The sequence below is a fragment of the Anopheles coustani genome, chromosome 3, assembly GCF_943734705.1.
Source record: "Anopheles coustani chromosome 3, idAnoCousDA_361_x.2, whole genome shotgun sequence".
NCBI lineage: Eukaryota > Metazoa > Arthropoda > Insecta > Diptera > Culicidae > Anopheles > Anopheles coustani.
Genome location: NC_071288.1, coordinates 64,169,408 through 64,188,092, shown reverse-complemented (window position 1 = coordinate 64,188,092; position 18,685 = coordinate 64,169,408). Strand labels below are relative to the sequence as shown.

Here is an 18,685-nt window from a genome sequence, read left to right as displayed (position 1 = left end):
TTATAGGAGACTTCTTAGGCGAAAAGCTTATCACAGAACACTTCTTAACATTAATTCGCAACCCATTAGCTGAACACCACGCGCTGAAACGAGTGAGGCAGTGCTGAAGATGATGAGAATCGGAGACATCTTTAACAGAGACCTTATATGCGTCCTTAACACGTTGTCTGCAAATGCCATATAATTTACTGTTAAGTACTTAGTATGCGGTGCTATTTGTTGATTTGGGAACAGGAATCGACATCCGTTTTTGTCACTGGAGTCACAACAATGACCAAAACATGAAGATTCGTTAAGGTTTCTAAAGATTCATGATTCGAATGTCAAAAGATTTGGGAATCTATCTGGATTACTCTTAGGTCAAAGATTCATATGAATGAATCTAGCCTAAAGGTGCATAAGGCGCAACACTTGTTTTTAAAACTTGTCTTTTCTTATCTTTTTAATAATATATAAACACATTTAGGAGAAAATTTTGTATTTAATATAAATAAAGTGGTGAATTGAAAAGTAAATTGAACTGTGCAATAATAATGAATAACGAGTTACGACAACTTAGAAACCAAACGATGATTTCAAAACGAATGGTGGCTGTTCTTGAGATAATGGAATTCATAACAAACGCTGCATAATTTGTCTGAAAACGCAAAAAAGATGGGGTTTTCAACCGAACCATATCTTTCATCTCATGCAAAATATGCTCTGAACATGACTCACACTACGTCAAATTTTGCAGGCTATTCGACTATTTTACAAACTCCGCAAAGATTGCAAAAACTGAATAGCGCAGACCGGACCAACTGACTCCGCGTAGGTAAACATACGACTCGAAAACGTGATCGACATGTATCATCGTTGTGTTATCCAGTTTAACGCAAGTGTTCGTTACTCCAATGCCAAGCTCCAACGACATGCTCGTTGCCCTCTGATGGAACGAGCAGTGACGGAAGTAATATTACGCTGGTAGTACAAGCAACCACTAACCCAACCGATTCACCCGATCCTGAGGGTTGGTTGGTCTAAAATAAACAGCACTTAAAATTATCACCATCTGCAGCAGGAAAGAGCACTTGATGATGCTACCATAACATACGTGCACTGCAGCCTGCCGTTACATGGAAGCTTGCCGTGATGGAAGAACAAAAGCAGATTGCCCGTACGTTTCATCCCAGCATCGTCGGCCATCGCCGAGATTTGGGATAAGGAAAATGAGCTTTTTATCAGTGATTCTGCCCCACGCCCGGCAGTCTTGTCCCTTCGCTCATGCTCTCGAAGGATCCGTAGTTGATAGTAGTTGCGTTTGTTAAACAATGATGATAGGAACCGGATGACCAAGACAGACAGCTGCAGCAACATCCTTACCCCAGGGCCGGCGGTTCCAAAACGGACACCAGAGACGCCCTTTCACGGAGCAGTGCGGTAACCCTGCTGGTGTTCTGACAATAAAAATCAATAACTGTAACAAGCAGAGCGGGCCGGCATGCGGGCTCGATGATGACGATATTACTGAACAAATAAGTCGATGTTGGGGCTTTCATGGCCATCCCCATGGTCGTTGCAACAATGTTCCAATTTTTAAGCTCTGTGCTGGAGAAGAAAAACATCGAAAGCTGGAAGCGGAAAGAATGAAACCGACAGTAAAGCAAGAAAGGCATGCCGTGCTGCTTCAGCGTTTCGGTGAAATACTACCGAGCTATTTTCTTTCCGGAAACGGCACGTGTGCATCATGCGGGGTCGTGGCAAGGGCACGTTCAATTTTTGAACAATCAGGCTCTTTTGATCCCGGCTCTATCGGGATGGAATGTTCGGGCGAGCTTAATTGAATGTTAGTTTTTAAAGACTACCTGTTATCGGTACCTTCTGCAAACAAGGGTCATACATTTTTGGATGTTTTTACTTCTCTTGAGTCTTTTCGAGAGCATCATTCCCTTAATGGACAAATATTTTTCCCTCAATTGCCTAAAGCACGTCATGTCAGATAGGATCTAAAGAAAATACCAGTCAATTAAAAGTCAGTTTTACTAGACTAGCAGTTTTTCTTCATTTGAGGTGTATGGTCATATTATAATAGGGTTCCTACTTTAAAGGAAATCTACTACATATTTTAGCTTTTTTTATGTATGGAGTTCTGTGTACACTAAAAACTCGACCAATCCTGAACCGTCGCTTCTGAAACTTTTCACACATTAAGTTTAAATACTACAGATGTTGTTGAAGGTTTGTTTGATCACTGTTTTTTGATAAAATCATCTAAATTTTACAATTGCTAACTTAACTTCTTTTCTCAACCCCTTCGTCACCGAGCAACGCCGGGGCGTCAAGCTAGTTCAAAATAGAATACAATTTCATGTTTATCTATTTGGTGCTTTAACTTAATGCTCTTTAAATACTTCTTGGTTGCTTTATGATAGTCGTAAAAGTAACCCTTAAACAGTGTGTTAAGCATGTGTTGATTGGAGGCATCCATATTTCCTGAGAAAATGTACATATCGGCTTTACAGATTCAAGTCAATGATTCTGACGCGTGCTCAAGTGAGCAGCAAAATGTCCCAGTTTTTCGAAACCAACTTGTCAGTTGTACTCTATAATGTTTTGTCTTTCTTATTATTTTTTTCTTCTTCTTGCTCTTCCTCTTTGCCACAGAAACCATCGACACCAAGATCACCGAAACCGACGAGCGGAGATACACGGTCACTTCCAAGCTGCGACTCCGACCGACAGCCGACGATGACTACGTCGATTATACGTGTCAGGCCCGACACCAAGCGATCCTGGAGGACCGTCCAATGCAAGCGACCGTCCAACTGTCAGTGCTGTGTAAGTACCTCCGACCTGCTTCTTCTTTCCGTTCGTTGCGGCTGAGTGGGATCGTTCTTGAAACCCTTTTTCCGCACCGCTGGAAGTGTACTAATGGCTACTTATACGCTCATCGGCCGAGGTGCCTTGGAGAAGGGGCAAGTGAGACGAAAGAGCCGAGCTCGTTTGATTGGTACCGCGGGAATGGGTTCCTAGTCACGTACCTCGCAGCCAATAGAGCATGGCGAGTGAAGGGATTCCTGTGTTTTTTGGTTTCATTTTACTTACCCCCTCGCCTATGGTTCCTTCCCATCGATGACTCGGTGTCGACCAAGCCAAGGCCAATTGAAAATTGCGCGGAGTGTATGATTTCTCAATCAATAGAGGATCGCCCGGAGGGGCCTGTTGTTGCTGGACTGTGGGTTTGGAAATCTTTGTAGTCGGAGCGCGTGGGTATGATTTTAAAACTGCAGACCGCAGCAATAAGCAATCCCCCTTCCGACCGGAAGCGAAAGGAAACCGAGCAACAGTGAACAACCCGGAAGGAACGAATCGGGGAAACTTTTCACCTCCCGAGGGCAGAGCGTGCCTGTCATTGCTCGGAGTTCGGTGCGCGGGAAGAATGTTAATACCATCGATGGAGCTAGGCTAGAGAGGGAGTTTGTCGAAAGAGGGGGGTACGAAGCAAATAAAATGGCGAACTCGTGAAGAAAGGCGCCAGCTTCCATTACAACGTAGCAAAATAACTTTTCATTTCGAGTAATGCGAGGCGCGCCGATTTCTGGAAAACAACTGGACAAGTGCGAAGGCTCAAATAGCGTCGCGTTTAGATGATGAAAATGAAAACGTAACCCATGGCGTGGGACACGAGTGAGTGTAAATGCGAAGCTGCACCGCGTCCGATGCCAAGACGACATGGTAAGAAAATTCCAACTATTCGCAATAACAGCACAACAAAGGGTTCACAACGGAGGAATCCTTGCTCGGTATTAAGTAAGGAAAGGAAGAAGTGTAATATTTCAAGAGTCAACAGCATCATCGTTGGATCACTTGCTAGGGACGCAGATTTGTAGCTCCACCATAATGTTTTCCTCTGGCAAATAGTATAGAATTCCTCTGGTAAAGTTTAGAGGTGATGTACGTTAAAATGGCTTAAAGAGATATATAAAAGTATATGTAATAATGCTGGTTGACGATTTAAACTTGTTCAATAACTTTGTTTCATTATAACATTCTTTGTTACTATTATTATTATTGTAATACAAAAATCGTTTAATAAAAAATGTTTTACATAAATTTAATATATTATCATCAATGAATTTTTCATTTTGTGCATTTTTGATTTAACATGAATGAATGCCAGTAGTTTTAGAGAAAATGATTTTTCCAGATGCACCATAAAAAGTAAAGTAAAATGTAAAAACACAATAATTTGACACATGGTGGAAGATGCTTGTAAACTTCATAACTTGAATCGTTTGAATCAATTCAGCTGTATAATCACAACCTGTTAAAATCGTTTATCGATAATCGAACATAAAAAAGGGGGGTTAAAAATAAATGTTAAAAGGGGGGTCGATAAAATGTTTTTGAGTATTATTAAATTCGTTCCAAACACAGGGAACTTTTATTGCTTGAAAAGAAGGTGCTTTAAAATATAAATTTGACTAAGGAAGCAATCAATATTGCAAAAATTTTGCCATGCAGTGAGGATAATAGAAAACTACTTTGCATAACATTAAAAACGGTTTGAAAAAGTTTAAAGTTGTTTCAAATTTGTGAGAATCATGTGAATAAAACACCGAGGAATCTGTGGTAACACATATTTCTAAAATCTTTTTTAAGCGAGAAAATATAACCATAAATTTGAACATTTTCAACCCTTTTTTGGTAGAATTTGGCATATCAATTTTAGAAGCTGATTTTGTAGAAACGGAAAATATCTGTAGCGTACCGTTTACATGCATCTTTCTTATCGAAAATGCATCCATTTTAATAGACGATTTTCTGTTTTCCCACACGTAAAATATGAAAGTATCCATCAAAATACCTCCATCACCAAGCCCCCGAACGTACCTCGGGGTGACACGTAATGCTTGTTTATTCTTCCTCTCGTCTCTCACATTCAACCCTTCCTTTCGGTTCGGCACCCGTTTTGTGTAGCATGCGGAGGGCACATATTCTCACAACCCTTGATGTATGTATTCTACCCAGAATGCACACGAAAAACGTCCTCTAAAATGCACTCCCGGGATTAGCTGTCGGGAAACTTCACGACGCGACAGGGCATCCTTGCAGCTGGCAGCCGGGAAATGACATCACATTAAACGGATTATGGTTTGCAAGTGCCCCGTCCGTTAGGCCAGCACTTCGCGGCTGGCATTTCAATAGCTATCCGCTTCGATTTTTCATCATATGCAGCAGCCCCAGCATGTAAGGCGGAGAACGCAAAACGCCAAGAAAGCAATTTTATGCTACATTTTAGCCATTTCTGCACAAAGCGCAAGATCTATCGCGAGTCGCGCTCGCCAGCAGACCGAAACTCCGATCCTGGTCCATCCTGCACCGAAACGAAGCGATAAACATGACCCGGCGCTACGTGCCTTGGCGCTCGGGCTTCAAAAAGGTGAAGGCCGCACCTCATCTTATCTCGAACTTGCGGTTTTGCCGCAGAGCACGCGAGCCCGAAACTGAGAGAGCGAAAAACTGCACATTAACGATAGCGCAGTGCACGGAAAATGACGACAATGTTGGCATTAAAATTCAATCTACTTATCGCCACCCGGTACACCTCCGTAATGGCGGGTGCCGCACATCGCGCACATTATCTAAGAAAATTAGCATTTCTGGCATTATTTATGCGCAGCGAAGAAAACTTTCCCGGAACGTACCCGACGGATCCGCTGGAGCCCGGCGACAAGACCTTCCCATTCCCTTCCCTAATGACAAGAGCACACACGAATCTCACACGCGCGCAAAATGCTGACAAAATACAGCGAACATGTAAATTTCAGCCACGAAAGTCAAACACAATATGATAAGAAATTAATTTCACCAACCCACGAAAGGGTGGGTATCACTTGCGTGAAAATGTTTGGGTAAGGTCAAAGAAACGTTTGAAGACAACTGTGGGATGTGAGGATAAGAAAGGATGAATAGAATACAAAGGACGCCGCATCCTTTTCCAAGCATCGTCTTTTCATAAATCTGGCCCTCGTACTTTCATTATATTGGTGAATCAATGTCTACCTTTTCTGCATATTCTGCATATACATCATGCCCCCAGCTTCAGCTCATGGCTATTCAAATTAGGAGAAACGAGCCCTTGTTAAAAAAAATAACAGTATACTGGTCCGTCACACTACAACGAAATCGAACACACATAGGGTAACTGTACCAATAGTGGTGCACTTAGTAATATAAATACCAATTAGGTGTAATTTATGAGTGTTAAGAACACTATATTCTACATATTTGAATCAATTATGATCGAAACATGAATTTTCTTCTGAAAAACATCTATTTTCACCGTAAACCATACAAAATACCCGAAAAAAAGCGTATTTTTCTTCCTAGTCGGTTACTCCTATTATGGTGGTATGGTTCTTATAGTTGTGGTATCGTGTTCCTATAGTAGTGGTAGTACGAAAAACTTGAATATATTTTGACTATTACTTAGTTTTGAAGCATATTTCAAACAGAACGGTAAAATACTCCTTGGCCAATGCGTTGTCATTGAAAAGACTGTATTGATTCACCGAAATATGTCCAATTTTAATTCATTAAAAAATGCTCTGAATATTACAGCTTAAACTGTAGTATATACTTTATAGTGTATCCTGCGCCCGCTTTCTTTTTTCTTTTCTCTGCTTCTTCTGCTGAGCCTTCTCTCCAGTTCCGGTTTTTTTATTTTGTAGAAACAGAATAAAATCACTAAATTTACCTGATTATATTGGCCAAAACCGGAATAAAACTAAAATATACTTGTGAAAAAATCTATGGCTACTATAGGAACAAATTGAGTTTTTGTGCCTATAGTGGCACTATAGTAAAAACTATGAAAATATAATAAAATTATGCTAAAATGCACTAAGTTCGTATAAATCAACTATATTGGGGTATGTCAGAAGCAAAATCATATAGTTTTAATGATTTTGCAGTGATTTATAGCCTTAAGGAAATCATGCTATTCGTTATAGATTCTTAAGGAATGTAGCATGTTGGGACAACCTGTTTAGAAAATATGAATTTTGGAGCTTCTATATTACGGAATCAGATGGTTCATCTTTTTAACACTCCGCAGAAGATCAAAGAACATTTCATAGAAGAACAAATTACTCCATTGTATATATATCGGCGTAGAGCTAGGATTTTATTCCACTACAACCACTATTGGTACTAGCTCCACTATGGGTGCACTTACCCTAAGCATCGTCAAAATTAAAAATTAAAGACTGCTGCTTTTCGGCATAATTTTTTGCTTATTTGTACCTTTGTTTACTAATATTGAAAAATCGTATAACTGTCGCGAATTAAGTAGGATTAAAGTAGATAAAAGGGAGTGCCCATGGCGCAGCGGTAGCGCGAGGAAACACCACACCACAGGTGTGGGATCGAATCTCGAGTCTGGCACCCTCCGGTATTACGAACGGCTGACCACCGTTCTATAATATACCGTCTTTCGGTCACACAAACTCTCTTCGGAGAGAGGCCTTGTCCCACTAGGGGATGTCGTGCCACTTAAAAAAAAAAAAAAAAAGTAGATAAATGCTCAATTGTTGTTTATTGGGTTTTTTAAGCAGATAAAAATCGAGAGATATTATTGAAAAAAATCTAACCTCTATTATTTGTTTACCGGAAATTAAGCTAATTAAATATCAAATTGAACTTATCAGTTTTGTGATAGATATCATGATGTTCAGGTTCATTCCATCTGTTGAGTCATAATTTTTCCTACTGATTGAATGCAAAGTTTAATTCTAGTTTTTCCTCATAAATCTCTTATCCTCACACAGATCCTCCTGGTGCTCCGTATATCGAAGGATACATCCACGGTGAGGCTATTCGTCGTGGCCAACATGTAGAGCTGGTGTGTCGAAGCCGGGGTGGTAATCCACCGGCCCAACTAATCTGGTACAAGAATGGCAACCAAGCCCGGATGGCGTACCGGACGACGGATCGCCTATCGGAGAACGTGTATGCGTTCGTGGCTGAGGCCACCGACAACAAGGCTCGGTTGCGCTGCGAGGCAAACAACATAATGGCGACAAAAATTCTTAAGACGGAAGTTACACTTAATGTGCTCTGTAAGTCTTCGCGATGCCATGCGATGAAAGGGAAACGTATGTTTATATATTTTTTTTTAATATTTTATTTCACAGTTGCTCCAACACAAGTCATCGTCTCAGGACCATCGGAGGCTCGTACCGGAGACTCGGTTGCGCTGCAATGTCAAACAACTGCATCAAATCCGGCCGCGGACATCAAATGGGTGATTAATGGAAGACAAATGTCGAATGCCACCTCCAAGATTGTTCCCAGTCCCGAAGGTAAGATCAGATTTGATGGTTGGATTAAACGATATTATCGACGATCATAATAAGAAAGCTGTGCTCAATGAGTCAATTTTCGCGACATACAGGAGGCTGGGTGACAACGTCCAACATTACTGCTACCGTGGAGTCTAACAAAAGATCATTGGTTGCTATCTGCCACGGAGTCAACATGCAACTGCCAGAAAATGTACAATCAACACACACAGTGAACGTACTACGTAAGTAAATTGAATAATTCTTTTTCTGAATCTATTTTCGTCATGAAGTTGAAAACCCTGTCTGTCAAACTGATTGAAAATTATGTTATTGCTTATTCATAGCACAAAAGTATATAATTTTCCGCTTTTCAAGATCAAACAGATAAGGCTTGGTTAATTTAGAAAGAATTTAGGGCACTTTGTTTGAATGGCAGTGGCGCTCCATAAAAAGTGTAACTTAGCACTAGCCACACGCGCGTTCTTATTAGGAAAGAATCCGAATATTGCTACACGAAACAAAAGGAAAGAAGAAAAGAGTAGTAACTAAGGGCATAATACAAATGAAGAATTGGTTTAATTTACTGGCTAGAACAGTGACTGAAGCTGTTGCACGCCGGTTGGTGGGTGGTATCAACAAAAAAGTTCGAGAATTTCTTCACAAAACCTGAAGCGTGATTTTTTTTTGTAAAATATATTATATCAAGACCTACGATTTATTCAAACAAAGTTTTTCAATTGGATTAATGGTAGAAAAGATACACGTAATGGAAAATGCCCCATTTCTAAATGAACCAAACCTTAGTTAAAGTTCACAATATAAACTCTTTACTATTTTACTCAGTTTGTCATTTTTTGTGTAAAAGAGTTCATAATCCACTTGAAATTTTTCTAACATATTAATTAAATTTCAATTGATAAATCACCAAAAGATGATTTTTCCGTAGCACATAATATTTTTAAAAACTTAAAGCTTGAGGACCACCAGATATTTAAAGAAATTCCAATGCACCAGGATGTAAACGACAACGGTTTTAATTTGTATGTAGATCAACTCGTTTGTGTTCTGAGAATCCGACAGCTACCAGGTGCGATGCTGATGTTCCCGGGTGATACATTCTAACCAATCCTAAAACAATAGCGAAGGCAGGAAAAATGAGGATTATAAAATATTCTGATGATGAACATTACCTACAATCTTAGCCGGAAGGTATAAAGTCCCCAATCCCCAGCTAAAGCAGGTGAAAAGAGTTTTAACTATCGTTGTGCATGTTCAGTCAGAAAGAAGAACATGACAGAAGCAATCCCTTCCCACTGCTTCGGACGAACGACGGATCATTTCGGCTAAGTATCGGACTTCTTGAATTTTGATTTTATGGCAAATCTTAAGACGTCCCATCCCTTCTCTGTCGTTCGTTTCATCATTACGTTTCGCTGCTTAATTTACTCTCTCCGGAGTCGATAGTGAAGTTATAGGCAACGATCAACGATAAAGATTATTTTGCCGAGTCTGATGAATTTCTTAAGCTAGCAAGGAACGCAAATGTAACGATTTTGTTAAACGATGCGCAAGAAATTTCTACCCTTTGAGTTGATGTTTCAACGCTAGGTTTTTTCGAATGATGATACAGTTATATTTCACGACAATTTAAGATTATTTCAGACAAAAAGAGACCTAATTTCATGAGAAGAGCTGCGATAAGGAAAAAAAAGAGTTCTATTGTTTGCTTTAATTTATGACGTTCCTCTATCTTTAACTTATTCAACCAAAACATATGACTATACGCTAACTTCAGACGTAAGCAATGAAGATGAACGAAAAAGCTCTTTATTAAATGAAAATTTCAGTTAATAATCGATTTAAATGATATGAAAATCATTCTTCAAACCTTCAACTGGCCTAAAGCATACTATTTGGTCTGACGAACAAATGAAGCACCATAAATTATTCCACTCTCATCTACACCTGACCTGATGTACAATAATGCGCAATACAGTGAGCGGTGATATTAGACTTCAATATCCCCATCTCCCAATTCCGTTCCCGTATCCCCTCCCTTTCCCCTCAATCCCTTTCAAGCTAGTATTAAGTTTAGTAATGTATAGCTCCTGAGGCAAACAGTTTGTACTAAACAAATGTAAATGTAAATGTAAATATACCTGTAAGGTAATTATATCAGCTTTCATTCAGTGGTCTGGTTTGATTATTGGCGAAGCACTTGTTCTAATTAATGTCGATCACTTCATCGAATACCTTTACCGAACACACCGGAGAAGTTTTCATTAACCCAGCTTCCATGAACATTACGACCCGCATTTTATGTGTACTTCCAACACAATGAAAATGCCTGGAACAGAACCTCTTCAAAAATGGCGATCTCCATTTCCATGGCATAAATATGTACAGGGAGCGATGGGAAACGATTGCGTTTCAGACCTTTAGCTCTGCAACTCGATAATTTTCCAATATTAAGCACCTTTATAGCGCTGACCGGCATATCAGATACATTTTACAATAGATCTAGTGAAAACTGAAGCCCAATAATGGATTCATTACTTAACTGACGAGTAAAATATGAAAACAATTTTGAACCATAGCTTCGGGATTTCCAGGGTATCGGGTTTGGAATGTTTGAACACACAAATAAACATCAATAAGTGAGCGCGTTGCCGGTAGCACCCTTTTTTGGTATGTTTAATAGCAATTTCTGGTGCCTTTTAGGTTTATTTTTCATGTCAAAATTGGTCATGCAAAACCCTTGTTCATAGTTATGATTCTAAAGTTACTTGTTCGTAAAAGATCCCGAACGGTTACATGGATTTTCGGATAATGTAGCTTTTTTACGTAGCCCTTTTTTATAATACAACATGATTTGAATTACCTGAAGTAAGTTGAAGTGGATAATCAAATTACAAACTTGATTTTTACTTTCAGAAGCTATGTGTTCAACCAGTTGTACATGTTTATTCTAATAGTATTACAAAACCTCGTTCTAGGTTCAGTTTTTTTGAATCTGAAAAGCTATTTTTCATTTAAAGTTTTAACATCACATTCAATACTATATGAAATTAATAAATAAGATCTGTTTACCGGCCACCCTTCAATTCATTCCCAAATGCAATAAATGCACTTGGCGCTAAGTGTTGGAGTAACAAAAACAAATCAAATAACAGCGTTGTTCGAATGGAGAAAGATTTATGTTCAAGATTCAAGCAATCTGTAGAAAACTATCCCAATCTACAAAAGTAAACGAAATCGACCCTATCGAAGCAGCGTCTACGATGGAGGCGCCTGGTAACCCGTACCACAAATCTCTTGCCACGAAAGCTATATCAGCTCATTTACTGCCTTCAGTTGGATCTACCGCTTGCCGCTATCCACACGATTAATTCATACAGCATTCGATATCCCGTTGGTGGATCGTTCGCTTCTACGACATCCAAACGGAATTCAATTCCCAAAGTTTACTGCCGTGCAGTTCGGTTTGCCTGTTTAATTAAAATAGTTCTGCCCGAAGTTCGGTTTCAATTTGCTTAAATCCGTAAAACCGGCAACTGTGATTGGCTCAAGACGGAGAGTCAGCTAACAGTCTCACCGACGCAGACTTTCAGTGTCAGCATAATGGGCACATCCTGGTACAGGCTCGCGATAGTGCGCGCGGTTGGTGTGATGAAAAAACGGATAAGCTGATTAAAATTTTAGTTATCATTTAATCGCACTCCCATCAAAACCTGAATACGAATAAAACAGGCCGCTCGGTGAGCGCTTGCAAAAGAAAATGGCAATAATTAATCCAAATGGAACCATAGCGTCGAGCGAAGCAACTGTTCATTACAAAGTTTATTTTTCTCCCAAACTTTCTTTCATTCCATTAAGTTTAACCGTAAGCTCACAAAGTCTTCCTTTTGCATCGAGAAAGTGGTCTTTTCAATCGTAGCGTATGGTTATTTGTTCAACTTATACTTTTTCTACATTTTCTCATATCAAAGTTTATTTGTCTGGTCGCCCCTTTGCATTTATAATGTCTTCACATGTTTTCTTAGAATATCTATACAGTAAGATAGCCATAAATATGTTACTGAAGTCAGTAATTTCCATCAGTTTGACATAAATACCTACATGCAATTAGCTTATGTTTATTTAATTATAAATCGGAGTGTTGACACATAATCTACTTTTACTTCATTCTTTGTTCACAGTCCCTCCTGGTCCACCGATAATTTCAGGATACACTGAAGGTTCCATAATACCGACTGGATCAAAGCAGAAGCTCATGTGTGTTTCCTCGGGTGGAAACCCATTAGCTACGCTGACATGGTATAAAAATGATAAAAAAGTAAGTAATGACAATTTTAGATACATCAAATACCTTATCATATCAACGAATCAAAATTATTAGCACCATTCTCCAGCCTCAGCTTTTGTTTTGTCACTTCGTGTGTTACCGACTGTTTTTACATGCTCTCCTTCATTCTCCATTCCCATTGAAATGTTCTGATGTAATAAAACAAATCGTTAACATATGAAATAACATACATTATAGAAAACTCCAGGTCAAGATGAATGCCGTATACATTTATACCACACGTGCTAAGCGATTCTTTGGCGTGTATACTTATTCGTTTACTAATCTGGTGATCGTTAAAAACTAATGATAAATCAATTAAAATAATGCAAAGTAATTTTGTTCTGAAAAATTCTTTTATCAAAATAATTAGTTTGAACAAAAGTTTATGAATTTGCTCGAACGTTTTGATTCAATAGTCCATAAAAGCACATGAAATATAAAAAACTAAAATATCTTTCATACTACACACAATGTTCACGATATTGATATTGTGATATTGATATTGTGATAATCTTTCATGGCTGGGAAATAATTATTTCGAATCATTGAAAAATAATTTTACTCACAAGATGTTTAGTTCACACAATCCATATATTTTTTTTGAATATCCTAAAAAGAATGAATTCGTTGAGAACCCGAGGCTTACAATCTGACGGATTGCAAAATAAATAATTCGAACTCTCGATAAATCGAACTTTTTTCGTGGTCCCTCCAACTTCGAATTATCGAGAGTCGACTGTATTTACTTGTGAATATCAAGGTTTTGTATATTAAATAAAAATTCCTAGGAGTTGAACATCAAACGACGGGGATTGCTTGGGTTTTTCAGTGTACAACATCATTTACATTGACCAGAAACAAAACAGAAGGAAACATTATTAAATTAAACAACAAATTGCTGAAATATTTCATATGCCGAGTTTCTATTTGCGGTAGAACATTTCTCACCAAAGCAAAGAGATATGATTGAAAAATCAAAGAAATAGCTCTCTCTCTTTCTACTATAACCACAACAATCGAAGGGAATCTGATCCTTACTACCATACGTCATTGAGTACGCAGACACTAACACAATATGCATAGTAAAAAGTGTCGTTATAAATAAAAGTGTAAGAGCAATCAGATTGCCTGAACTGCGGCAAAACCACAATAAAAAAAAAAAGCTAAGCACACATTTCCCTCTCGGACCACATAAGGTATGCTCATCTTCGATCCATATTGTGCACAGCGTCCGAACGACCGAACCAGATGACGATGTTCTTGTTCGAACCCCAAAGGGAGCAGAAGGACCGCCGATGCCCGGCGACAATCAAAGTCACACACTCGAAAAAGAATAATATCCCCGATAATAAACGCTTTAATTGAATTCCTTCGCATCTTCCGTCCCTGCTCCGGAAGGACTCTGTTGACGGTCCGCATGAAAAGGCACCCGAGAAAAGGTTTAAAAAGGGAAACGTTGGGCGGGAAGGACAGGAGAGGACAGAGCGTCCGCCAGGGGTGCCGGTCGCCGGCGAAGAATGTCCCAATGTCCGGCATCTGGTCGAGAGTCTCATCCAGAGTGAAACCGCAGGAATGATCTGTTCGAAAGAGGGTGAGACACCGGGAAGGAATCTTTGGAACAACCGAACGGTTTCGAACGCTAAACCGAACCGGTCAAAACTCCCGCGGCCTTTTTCTTTCGTTTGTTTTAAATGGTTGAAAAATGCTTCTTGCTCGGTAGCGCGCACGATGTCCGGCGGAACCGACAAATTTTATTGGATTTTCTCCTGTGCGCCGCTCGTCGTTCGTTGATCGGTTCACCTTTGCCGCACGTATTTTCCGACTAAAGGCAACAAACTGGTCAGCATCATGCGAGCCGCGGCGACCCCGAACCACAAAGAAAACTCGCTGGTGGAGGCAAACGGTACTAAACCGAACGCTTCGGTATGCGCTACACAGCTGCACAAAAGATATGAATGCTTTATAGGAATTGGCTGGGATGGTGCCGCTATCTCCCGCAACCAAGATGGCCAATTCGCAAACAATAGACCACACAAATTTCGCGAGCAAAGAAACCCCAGAAAGATTGTATAAATAAGAAGAAAAAAAACCTCTCGAGCACTCGAACGAAAACATCCATGAAAGCCGTCGATAATAAGATAAGACTAAGCCACCCGTGGGTACCCTCGGGTTTTACCCTGCCCTGCTCCTCCCCGGCACGGAATCGGCTTTTTCGTGGAAAGGAAGCGGCGAAAAAGATGATGGGCCACCGGAAGGCCCGAGCCACGCAACCAACCGGGCACGGAACGGATGGCAGAAGGACATTAAATTTTAATTTATATCATTTGATCCATAAATATTTATAACAATAAAATAAACAATATCTCGTTATTATTGCCTTTCAATATACGAGAGCGTGTTGATGGTTTTAAAGGCATCGTAACAAGACGCCCGAGACGCCTGCGGCCCAACCGACCCCACACCCCCGTGGAAGTGTGGCGCATAAAAGCTATCGGATTGTTTTTCTTCCCTCTTCGGCTCCCCGCTTTCTCGCTCCTTCGCGCTCCTTTTAAACGTCGGTACAGTGACTGAGCTGAGAAGGCTCATTTTTTCCCTCAGCACTTCCTACTCCTTTGGGAACCCGAAATGCTTACGCCCGGGCGTTGTCACGGTTTTACTTTCTGTAAAGCTTTTCCGAAAACCATCACGGTCGGGGCTTTGAATATTCCTCCAACCCCCATTGCCGCTGTCCCATGGCACGCCGTGGCTTTACGACGGTTAAAGAGCCAGCATAACGGCGCTTGGGTCTGCTTTACGGGCGGGGAGAGGAACTGCAGGGTAGCGGGCGCCATCGGGAATGGGAATAACCCTCCCGGTCCGTGATTGATAAAAGCGAAAATTTGATATCCTTTTCGTGCGTAAAGACTTACGGTTTCGTTCGGGTCGCTTCTTGGGAAGTGGAAAGCGCTATTCCTACACCGACGTACCGACGCTACCGATTCATAATCGATATACTCTCCGAGATTTAGCGCCGTCAGGGTAAGGCTCGCCCTCCGGGGGAAGATGGGCTCGAAGGACTTTCAAGGTCCTTCGCCGGAGCTTTACTGAGTCTGCTCGGACGCATCCCCGCAGCCCTGGTGCGTACGATTTTGGCCCACCATTGTTTATTTTCCTTCGTCTTTTTTTTCATTTTTCACCCCACTCCATTTTACTTGAAAGCCAAAAAGTCATCCTAATACCGAGTGTTTGTGTGCGTGAACCGGGCGCGTGTGATTGAATGGTATTAAATTTGCTAACTGCAAAGTTGCCGGCAACGTCCGCCAGGGAATCTGACACTTGAACTCCGGGCGCGGGATGAAGCGGGACAGCGCGCATCCGCTCGCTTCGGTGACGATAAAATAAAATGTGTCCTCTTTTTTATGGCGGATAAGGAGGCGTAAAATGAAGCCGGCAATGTAGCGGACGATTTCTTGCAACAATGGTCTGTCCGCCCGGAAACGGCCAAGGCAGCGTTAACGAAGAGCTTGTTAAGCACACGGCGTTGCATTGTATCACATTTGAGGCTTCGTATAAACCACCCCAGTTTTTATTAATATGAGGTTAAGTCTTCTTCTATTATTATCTGACAATCTAAATAGTACGTATGATGCCTGAGGAGCAAATAAGTTAGAATTAATTTGTTGTGTGTGTCAGGATAACCATGTACCCCGTCATTGGGAGAGATATAAATGGAAAGCTATCATGCAGTGCGTAGTTAAATGGTCCATGTCACAAACTCAATTACATTTTTTAAACTTTTCGATTATAATTTGTTATTCTATGGCATCAATTTTTAATCTATAATTCGCATTTCTAGTTACTCTAAAAAAAAGCTTTTGTATAAATGAAGCATAGACCGTCGTTAAGATTTCATATTTTAACATAACGCATCAACATATGACTCCTAAATATCTGTTTTTACTTTTGTTTCATAATTCTGATTCGGTGCATGAGATTCTTTTTTTATCTCTATCTTAATGTTAGCTTATTGAGTACAAATTGATATATAAAAGCAGTACAAATTAATACATTAAGTATAGAGTGAGGTAGCTCGCAAGGTTATTTAAGATGAAATTTCAGATACAGTCCCTTTTATCATTTTCTTCAGGCATAACCAAACATTTATAAACATAAGCAAACAAATTTACATATTAGTAAGTTGTCTCGTATTTTCGTTTAAAAAAATGTTTTTTGTTCTATACTCAGGAGATAGCAGATTCTTAGAAAAAATAGAGCATATTTTAAGACGTCTAATTTTTGCTCATTTCATGATGCTGTAACCTTAAGACGTTTTCCAACATGTAACTCAGACATTCATGCAACTTACGGCGTGTAGCATGTTGGAAAAGTATGAAACATGCATATCATTGATCTAAATTCTCGTGTCACATCACGCCTTTTCTGATATACAATTTTCTAACCGTCCCAGTGTCTACCGTGTGAAAAACTGACACATTGCAAAGGCTGTCAACTGCTAGTGTTGATATCGTTGGCTTACGCGAATTTTCAATTCTCCCGTAGTGTGCTAGCGTGCTTTTCAATACTGAAAAAGGGAAAACAAGCATCCTACTCCACTTCATATCACTTCTGCTCTGCTCCGTCATACATTTTTCTTATCATCTCGCGCTGCTTGCTTGACATGCCCCGGCATTATTTCCACCAGCTCCTTCTCCACGGCCTTTATTAATATCATCTCATATGTTCATAACTAATTCAAAATTCATTGCTCACCGGAGCCGGTTCAGCGTTCTCGCGAGGAAAGTTTTTACTGGTTTATTTATTTTTTAACTCATCCCCGGTCCCTTATCCGTCCCGTAACTCGGTTACTTGTCGTATGTATGTGTTTGCTGTTCGTTGAAGAAAGAAACCGGCAAAAACTACTCCATTCTTAGCCTACCCGCTCGGTGCGTTGCCTTATCGATATTCCTCTCTAAGTGTATTCCCTCCAGCAGAAAGGTGTATGTAAAGTCGCACTTCGTGAACGTCATGAATTTTTATGAACCGCCAGCTCCTATATGAACTCCGACCCGGGAGGTACCGCCCGTTGTTTCCTGCTCGCGCCGGTGTGATACATTCTTTCTGTCGTTCACTTTTCTCACCGTTATCCTCCGGGGATCTTTTTGCATTACTTTCAGATCAAATCCGTAAGCAAAACGGCGAACCAATCGGTTTCCGCCGAACTGTCGATACTGGCAAACGTCACCGACAACCAGGCCCGGTACCGGTGCGAGGCCCACAACTCAGCCACCGAGATTCCGCTGCTCGAGACGAAAGTTTTAACCGTGCACTGTAAGGACAGCCATTGGTTGGGTTCGACGCAAGCTTTGCTGTGCAGTTCATAACGGGTTTCCTTGCCTTTCTTCTTCGTCCGTTTCTTTTCCCCCCACCCAGTCGCTCCCGAGACGGCCAAAATCCGGATCGAACCGAATGAACTGCGACCCGGCACCGAGGCCACACTGATATGTGACTCCAGCTCCAGTAATCCGCCGGCGAAAATCTCCTGGCGGCACGAAGGCACCGTCCTGGAAGGTAAGCAGGCCGAACGTGTACGTGTGGGAAATGGGAAATTCTTTTTCTCGCAGCAATGCGCATCTTAATGGCGGGGTTTTGCATACTCCCAGCTCGATATGCGTGAAATTTCGATCCGATCGCGAGCACATCACAGCACGTCGATATTGCCCGGTGATACTACGTTTGATTGGATCGGTATTATAACGACTCTAGTCCAGATTAGGCTATGAAAACAAATACTAGGTATGGCAGAAAAAGAGCTTAGATTAGCGCGAATGAATATTTAGAAAACAGTTAGCAAATGATCTTAATATTATTTCTACTGCTCGGAGACGAAAAACTAAAGCCAAGCAATTGGTTATCAAGCTTAGTTGGTTTGATATTGTTTTCATCTTCTTCAGAATCACCTAAACAATGGTCATATACCGAAAGTGGCACATTTATGCACGAGTTCTTTAAACCAAGTCAATTCATTGAAAGT

The 18,685-nt window shown here is 40.6% G+C and overlaps 1 protein-coding gene across 1 annotated transcript in view; it reads left to right on the top strand.

Moving 5' to 3' along the window:
* Positions 1–18,685, top strand: part of LOC131265102 (nephrin-like) — an 84,703-nt gene that overhangs the window by 43,275 nt on the left and 22,743 nt on the right. The window contains exons 5-11 of the mRNA XM_058267367.1: positions 2,644–2,817; positions 7,812–8,102; positions 8,178–8,345; positions 8,438–8,569; positions 12,527–12,663; positions 17,829–17,982; positions 18,085–18,222. Of these exons, the coding sequence (XP_058123350.1) occupies positions 2,644–2,817; positions 7,812–8,102; positions 8,178–8,345; positions 8,438–8,569; positions 12,527–12,663; positions 17,829–17,982; positions 18,085–18,222 (1,194 nt within the window). The remainder of the gene's footprint in view (positions 1–2,643; positions 2,818–7,811; positions 8,103–8,177; positions 8,346–8,437; positions 8,570–12,526; positions 12,664–17,828; positions 17,983–18,084; positions 18,223–18,685) is intronic.